This window comes from Leptonychotes weddellii, chromosome 1, assembly GCF_054177405.1.
Source record: "Leptonychotes weddellii isolate Sample4059 chromosome 1, ASM5417740v2, whole genome shotgun sequence".
Lineage (NCBI taxonomy): Eukaryota > Metazoa > Chordata > Mammalia > Carnivora > Phocidae > Leptonychotes > Leptonychotes weddellii.
This window is the reverse complement of record NC_138369.1, coordinates 1,544,783-1,552,829: the sequence shown is the minus strand read 5'-3', so window position 1 is coordinate 1,552,829 and position 8,047 is coordinate 1,544,783. Positions and strand designations below refer to the sequence as shown.

At 61.2% G+C, this 8,047-nt stretch overlaps 1 protein-coding gene across 1 annotated transcript; it reads left to right on the top strand.

Moving 5' to 3' along the window:
* The first annotated feature begins 130 nt into the window (after positions 1-130).
* On the top strand, positions 131-7,470 carry SGTA (small glutamine rich tetratricopeptide repeat co-chaperone alpha). The gene is made up of 8 exons (XM_081798700.1): positions 131-304; positions 1,295-1,399; positions 2,306-2,444; positions 2,952-3,014; positions 4,043-4,080; positions 4,826-4,915; positions 5,155-5,277; positions 6,289-7,470. The coding sequence occupies exons 1-7, from the start codon at positions 216-218 to the stop codon at positions 5,267-5,269; spliced, it is 639 nt and encodes a 212-aa protein (XP_081654826.1). The 5' UTR covers positions 131-215; the 3' UTR covers positions 5,270-5,277; positions 6,289-7,470.
* The last annotated feature ends 577 nt before the right edge of the window (positions 7,471-8,047 follow it).

The window sequence follows — 8,047 nt, the reverse complement described above, 5'->3', positions numbered from 1 at the left end:
AACCCACAAGATGCCGGACGCAAACCACATCCTCCTTCACGCACACCCCACCCCCGAGCCTACATCTGAGTGTTGCAACCTGCCCCCCAAAGTCTCCTCACATCTTCAGAGAAAACCCCAGGAGAGCCGGGCCTGACTGACGCCTCGGAGCCCTCGGGCCTGACGGGAACAGGGGGGCATACGCTCTTCTTTCTCTCTCTTTAGGAAACGAGCAGATGAAAGTAGAGAACTTTGAAGCTGCCGTGCACTTCTACGGGAAAGCCATCGAGCTGAACCCGGCCAACGCCGTCTATTTCTGTAACAGGTACTGGCTGGGCGCACACGGGGGAATTGTTTGTACTGTCACTTGGGGGTTGTTCAGCCAGAGCCCCAGATCAGCGGCAGGCGGCCAGCTTGGTGTCCACAGGAGCTGAGCGTGGCATTAGAATTAAAATCGGGGCCGCGTTCTGCACGGATGCTGCGGCAAGGAAATAAGCCAGACCACAGGTGATGTTCCACGCCCACGTTCACAGCGGCGCAGCTGCTGGCCGCGAGGGGCCGCGTCCAGCTGGTCCTTTTAGAGGGAGAGCTGCCTCCGCTCTCCCACGGCCTCCCAGGACGGGCCGTTGTGCTGACGAGAGGGACTGAGTGGGACGTGGGACGCAGGGTGGCCCCGGGACCCAGCGGTGGATACTGGGGAAGGGGGTGCCGCACGTCATCCACGCTGACGCCAGGCTAGAACTGCTTGTCGTTTTGGTTTCTTTATTTTGACTCTCTGGGGCAGTAACACAAACAGATTGACAGGAAGGTCGCACACGAGAATCCCGTACACCCTCCACCAGCCCAGCCGCTCAGTGTTTCCTATCAGACGCCTTTCTGCACTTCAAAACCTGGGAGAAACGCAAAGTGCAATATTAAAACCTGAAACTGTCCCAAAACCCATCTCGCATGGGAGGAGACCCTTGAGAGCTTGGACAGGGGTCTCGTGGATCGGTTACTGTCTAACCGATTTTATTCCCTGACGTAGAAGGGGGGCAGAGCCTGGGTGTTGAGCCCGTGGACTTGGGGTTCAGATCCTCGTCCCATCACAGCCAGGTGTCTGCAGCATCGTTGAGGCAAGCTGCTCTGCCTCCAGCCTCAGTTTCCCCAGAAGGCTGTCCCAGCCCCCAGCACAGGTGCTCTGCAGACAAAAGCCCTTGGCCTGTCCCCCCCACCCCCGCCTGACACATGGGGAAGCCCAGGCTCCTCCCCAAAAGGCTCCTCTTCGGCAGCGAGTGAGCCCCGCAGCCCTGCCTGCCCTGCTTTGTTTCCCCAGGGCCGCGGCCTACAGCAAACTCGGGAACTACACTGGGGCCGTGCAGGACTGTGAGCGAGCCATCTGCATAGACCCGTCCTACAGCAAAGCCTACGGCAGGATGGGGTGAGTGCCCCGGGGGGACCGGGAGGGGCCACGCCGTCTCTACCTTCTTGGACTGCCCCACCCCCCACATCCGGCTGTTACCCCCTTTCCTATTCAGGGTGCTTCCCACACGCCCAGCCCCACCACCTGCCGGGTGTCCAGCAGTTTGCTTTAGTCCTGATCCTCTGCCTAGACAGAGTCAGGACTCGGCCCCACTCACATGTCCTAAATCTGGGCCTCCCCTCCTTCCGACCCAGCTGCTGTAAATCGGGTTCCCACCGCTCGCTCTGCTGTGCCCCAGTGGTTTGTTGGAAATACACCTGTGCGTACCGGTTCATCGCAGAGGATGCAGACAAAGAGCTCCACAGGGCAGGGTCCAGGAGGGTCCCTGGGTGGGAGCTCTGTCTGGCCCCCTAGAGTGGGGTGTGATGCCTTCACCAATGGGGACATTCTCCACATCTCATTGTTCAGTTTACAGCCTGCTCTCCAGCCTTCTCCCCTCCCAGAGTTTTGGGGGTAACGAGGTCCCCCCTCAAATCCCAGATTTTGTCTTCCTGGTCACCAGCCCCATCCTGAGTCACCTCCTAGGCATAAACTCGGGTGTGATCAAAGGGGGTCATTATGAAAACCAGGAGATGCCTGTGATTTGGGCAGTTTCGGGTTTTAGAAGTTCTGTGCCAAGAACAGGACCGGCCACGTCTGACCACCCTGTTCTCTGCTCTGCACCCCTCCTCTGGGCCTTCAAACCTATTGTGTGAACTTGTGCCCTTGAATTCTTTTCATACACCCATCCTCTCAGCGCCCCCAGCCCTTGTGGGCCGTCCCCACCGTCCCCACCAGACACTAGGCCACAGTGACCACTGGAGCAGTTTGGGAGTGGCGGGCAGCCTCCCAGGCCCCCTCCACGCGCTGGTGTCTCTCCCCCAGCCTCGCGCTCTCCAGTTTGAACAAGCACACCGAGGCCGTGGCCTATTACAAGAAGGCCTTGGAGCTGGATCCTGACAACGAGACCTACAAGTCGAACCTCAAGATAGCCGAGCTGAAGTTGAGAGAGACGCCCAGTCCTGTGAGCGGCCCTGGGGAAGGGAGCGGGTGGGAACAGGGGAATGTGGGCCAGTTTTCTTACTGCGGTTTCCATAGGAAGGAACGGGTGAAGCAGGGGATGCAGGCCTAGGACAGGCTAGATGCGTCTTCTCAGCAGAGTCCGCGGCACAGGGGCTGGCTTTCGCTGTCGGACACCTGGCTCTGGGGCGGTCAGGGCTGGGGGTGTGGGCCGTGGACTGGTGGGTGATGGTTGTCTGGGAATTTGTAACCCCTGAGGGCCCTCCAGGCTCTGCAGGGGCCCAGGATGTCAGAGCATCCCACGGTACTTTTCCTAAGCGGTCGGTGCCGTGGCTCATGCCCTTGATGAAGCACCGTCTGGCCGCAAGGCCTGGCTGCTGGGTTGTGAGGACATCTGAGCCGTCGGCCTCTTAGGATCCCAGCCGCCCCGCTGTGGGATCTTCTCTCTCGGTTCTGGGGGCCAGCGCCATGGTCCTGTGACCACTCACCAGGGCTCTTCTCATCCCCACAGACAGGAGGCGTCGGCAGCTTTGACATCGCCGGCCTGCTCAACAACCCCAGCTTCATGAGCATGGTAACCTGCGCTCCCATCCCCATGGGGGCCGCCTGTCGCGGGCCAGGGCTGCCCGGCCTGGGCATTGCTGACTCTGGGCCAGGCCGTTCTCTGGGGGCCTGAGCGGGGCACCGTGGGGGACAGAGAAGCAGCCCCAGCCCCCCCCCCCCCCCCCGTGTGACAACCACAGCCGTCCGAGACACTGCCCCCTGTCCCGGGGCAACACCGCCCCAAGTGAGACCCACCCAGTGTTGAGCACAAAGGACCCTCGAGCCTCCCCCAGCCAACTAACCCAGGGAAATGGCCTGCCCTCCCCCCACTCGGTTTCCTCCTCCGCTGCGGAGACTCTGGCCACAGCAGAACTGCATCTGCTTCCCAAGGTTCGGGTGGATGCCCCTGAGGCGGAAGCACCACCTCCCGACGCTGAGACTTAAGGCCGGAAGCGCTAGCTCTGTGCAGGGCTGGTCCCCGCATGCACATGTCCCCGAGTGGTCTCACCGCACCTCAGGGTCCAGGGTCTCCACGTGTCAGGAAGAGAGAAATCCCCTCAGGGCAGCAAGGGGCGTCTTGCCTCCTGCATCGGCAGAGGCCGCACTGAGTCTGCAGATGGGACGGCCGGCCGGGCCCCCAGGGACCAGAGCCGGCACAGGGCAGGGAGGGTTCAGCCTGGCAGTGCTCACACCTCTGACCTCCTGCGCCCGGGGTCGGCACGCAGGCTGGGTTTTGTAGTTGTTAGCGCACAGCCCCCGCCATGCGCCTGTGGCGGCACTGGGGGGGTGGTCGGGGCAGACGCTGGCCCGTGAGCACCTCAGCTCCGGCGCCTCACGCAAGTTAGCCAGGCCCCCGTGAGCCACGCCGGGTGGGGCCCTCTCCCCATCCCGCTCGGCCTCTTCCTGAAACGGGTCCTAAGGAGGGACAAGACCCAGACAGGATCCAAGTGGTAAAACGTGGGAGATGAGATGGCGGGGAAAGCCGTCGACCAGGCCTGGTGTGCAGCCAGAAGATGGGTGCGGGCGCTCACGCGTCTGATGACGGATTCTCTTCTGCAGGCATCAAACCTCATGAACAATCCCCAAGTTCAGCAGCTGTAAGTGACAGCCGGCCTCCTTTGGGTCTTGTGGTTAGAATTTTTTTTTTATTGTGAGAAGATGCATGTAACATAAACTTACCCGTTTTAACCATTTTAGGGTTTACGGTGCAGTGGTATTAAGTACATTCATTTGCATAGCAGTCACCACCATCTAATTCCAGAACATTCCATCACCCCAAAAAGAGTCCCCATCCCCATTAGGGGCACTTTCTAGCCCCCCCCCGGCCCCCGCAAGCCCCCTTCCCTTCCGCGGATGAGCCTGTTCTAGACGTGTCACCCACGTGGACTTACACCCCACGTTGCCTTCTGTGTCTGGTTCCCTCCCTGAGCGTCGTGGGCTCAGGTCTGGGTCTACGCCCAGGAGCGGAATTGCTGGGTCACATGGTGATTCTGTTTAATTTACTGAAGAACTGCCAAGCTGTGGTCAAATCTTAAAGCACAGTTTCTCATCCACAGCACTGCTGAAGTCGGGGTGGGTCACTCTCGGGGGCATCCAGGCCGCCGTGGGGGCAGGCCAGCAATTCCAGACACGGCCTCATGTACCCTGGTTGAAGACCCCTGTCTTTAAGCCAAAAACAGGCTGTTCCCAAGTGAGCTGGTGCAGTTCACAGCAGCCGCCATCAGAGAGAGGGGTGGGCCGGGGAGGCCCTGGGCCCCAGGGGGGCTCGTGTGGGTGAAGGGGCAGGGCCTGGCGGGAATGGGCGGGCTGGGCTGTCTTTCATATCGTGGGCTCTCCTTGCAGCATGTCCGGGATGATTTCGGGTGGCCACAACCCCCTGGGGACTCCCGGCACCAGCCCCTCACAGAATGACCTGGCTAGTCTCATCCAGGCGTGAGTAGACCTGCCTAGTGGGGCTCAAGGGTGGGGTGGGGTGGGGTGGGGTGGGGTGGGGTGGGGTGGGGTGGGGGCCCACCCATGAGCGTAGCAACGGAGGTGCTGTGTCCCTGGGCTCTCCGTTGGACCCTGCATCCTCCAGCGGGTAGTCGTGCTGCCTGTGGGGGCGCGCCCAGGAAGTGGCCAGGAGGATGCCCCGGGCCTCGCGGCTGAGCCTGGGCCTGCCTGTCCCGCAGCGGCCAGCAGTTCGCCCAGCAGATGCAGCAGCAAAATCCAGAGTTGATAGAACAGCTCCGAAGTCAGATCCGGAGTCGGACCCCCAGTGCCAGCAACGACGACCAGCAGGAGTGACCAGCCACGTGAGTCCCCGTGGGCCGTGGGTCCGTGAGGTCGGGAGGGCCTCCGTGGTGGGGCGTGTCGGGGATCATCAGGCCCCTTCCCAGGTGTTTCCACTCACACCCTGTTCCTTCCGGGCAGCCGTCTGTGGGTGGGCTCGTCACTCCGGCAGGTTTTGTATAGACGAGGGCTGAGCCCCCACGGCTCCCAGGCCACACTTGTGTGGAAAGTCTCCGGGCAGCCACAGCGGTGGCCAGCGAGGTCCCCGGGAGGGAGGCCGACAGGCCCGCCCCGCCTCGCGCCGCACGCTTGGGGTTCCCTGGGTGTGTCTTTGCTGGAAGCAGCTGTTAAGGAGGCAGGATTGCTGGCAAACAGAGTGGGGGTCCCTGGGGGGCCCCAGTGGCCGTGGCTGGATCAGCGCCCCCCCCCCCCAGGGCCCCTAAACTCATCCTGTGCCTGGGAGATGTGCTTCCTGGCACCGTGGTTCCACCCAGGAGACTTGGGCATCATTGTTCTCCTTTCTCCTTTGACCGTGATTTTCTGTTAAAGATTTCAAAGGACAGGGCATCTGGCTGACTCAGTCCATGGAGGGTGCGACTCTTGATCTTGGGGTTGTGAGTTCGAGCCCCGTGTTAGGTGTAAGATTACTAAAAAAAATAAACTTAAAAAAATAAATAGTTTTAAGAGTTTTAAAAGCCAAAAATATTGAGCAGCAGGAAAAACAACTTTGATCTCTTCACCTGCAGCAACGAATGTTAATTATTTGGGCACGTTTTTTTTTCCCCCCCCAAAGCACTCCTAAAGAAAAAAAAAAGAACAAAATCTAGTTGACATCAGTTTTGCATTTGTCATGTGTCGTAACCTTCTCTGCAAAACACTTTTGCCAGCACTTGGTATCCTTGGCCCCAGAGCCTGCGGGGATGTTCTGCATCCGCGCTAATGCGGTGCTGTGGCCCCCGGGGGCCGCCCCAGCCTGTGAACGCGGCCGCCTGGCCAGCGACCTGACTCGCCGCCCTCCTGTCTTCTCCCCCCAGCCCTCCCAGTGCCGCCAGCTTCTTCCCACCGACTGGAAGCCGTCTCGCATTTTGCTGTCTTCTCCCCTTGGACCACCCAAGAGAGAAAAAGAAACAGAAACTGGACCTGCATGTTAAGATGGATTTTTATTACTCCCTTCACCCTCCCCTCCCTGTTTGTAGTCTCCCACGGCCCCCAGACCCTTCTCGAAACAGAGCCAGCAAGCTGTGAACGCAGACCAGCACTGATCTCTCCCAGCCCCCTGAAAACCCAGTCACGGAAGTGTTTTCTAGACTGTTCCGGGGCGGGGGTCGTCCTAGGCCACTCTCCAGGAAGCAGCCCGTTTTGTGTCGAGCCATGTTGGGGACACCCATGGCTCCCAGAGCCCCTCTCTGCAGCCCCCGCGGTCTGTCTTCAGAGGAGACGTGAGAAGCCACTTGCAGGCCAACCTCGGCCTCCCCAGCCGCACCCTGCTCGGGTGAGCTCACTGCCAGCCGCGGTCTGGGCACCGGTGGCCGCCATGCCCCTCGGACCGCGGGTTTTCGTGTGAGGAGCTCTTCAGACACATTTTCCTAAAGGACGATTTCCGTGACCTTGCGACCCAGTTGGGAGCAGGGGTGGGACCAACCTGGGGCGCACAGGACCAGGTACTGGGACTTTTCTTCCAGTCGAGCATTTTGATGGACACGTGTCTCATCTCTGATCCTCCTGTCCCAGTACTCATGACCGACAGACCCCAAGGGGCAGATCGTGACCTTTCAGCCTGTCTCCAGCCGGGAGTCCAGCCCATTGCCCTTCTGCCCGGCCGGCCTGTCTGGGTCCTTGGCAGGCTCTCCTGTCCTGTCGAGGGCTGGGGAGCCAGCAGGGGCCCCTGGTGCCACCAGAGTTGCTTCTGGGGAGCAGGCATGCCAGCCTGCCCAGGACACGAGGCCACCGTGGATGTGCCCATGGCCTCTACTCAGGCAGGATGGGCGAGGGGGGTCGGGTCTGTGGGCGCCAGCGTTGGCATCTGGATCGTGTGAGGTTCCCTGGTGGTCCGGGCCGTCTGCGAGGTAGACCCAGTACGTGTGTGTCGTAGGTAACTAGTAGGAAGACGGACACTGCCAGCCACCCGCAGTCCGTCCCACGTCTGGCAAGATGTGTCCTAACGAGTGCTAGCCATGGTGACAAGAAAACGTGTGGGGAATAAATAGACATCACGACCTCTGCTCCGCTCTGCCTCGACCTCTCTCGCCACCCCGGCCCTCCTGCCCAAGCTTCCAGAAACCCCCAGCCTGGGGCTCCCGCCTCAGGCGTATGCCGGGTGTCGGTCATGTCGACGGCTGCCCCGACGCAGCTGGAAGCCATTCCCATGTCAGGGGTCGCGGATGATTCCAGAAACAGCAAACCTCTGGGCTGCTCCTGGAGTTTGTCTCTCCCACACCTTCGCTTCCCACCACACTCACTCCAGGGACCAGCCTGGACCCTTGGCCTCTCGGGCAGAGTCGTGAGGGTACCTCCACGCCCCCTGGGGTAGCCCGCAGGGCCACCTGCCGCGCTGAGGGATGTGGCGCAGGCAGCCTGCGTGTGAGGGCCGCCCGCTCCCCTACAGACGGGGAATCGATTCCCGGGGAGGGGGGAGCAGGCACGTGTGTCTCGCAGGGCGTGTGGGGTTCCTCAGCAGGCTCACCGGCAGTCTCGGTTCTGGGGACGTCTGTGGCCGTCGCGACCGCGTCCGGGGGTGAGGGGCCAGGGACACGGCTCAGCCCCTGCAGGCCCAGTCTCCGTGCTCCTGAGTGC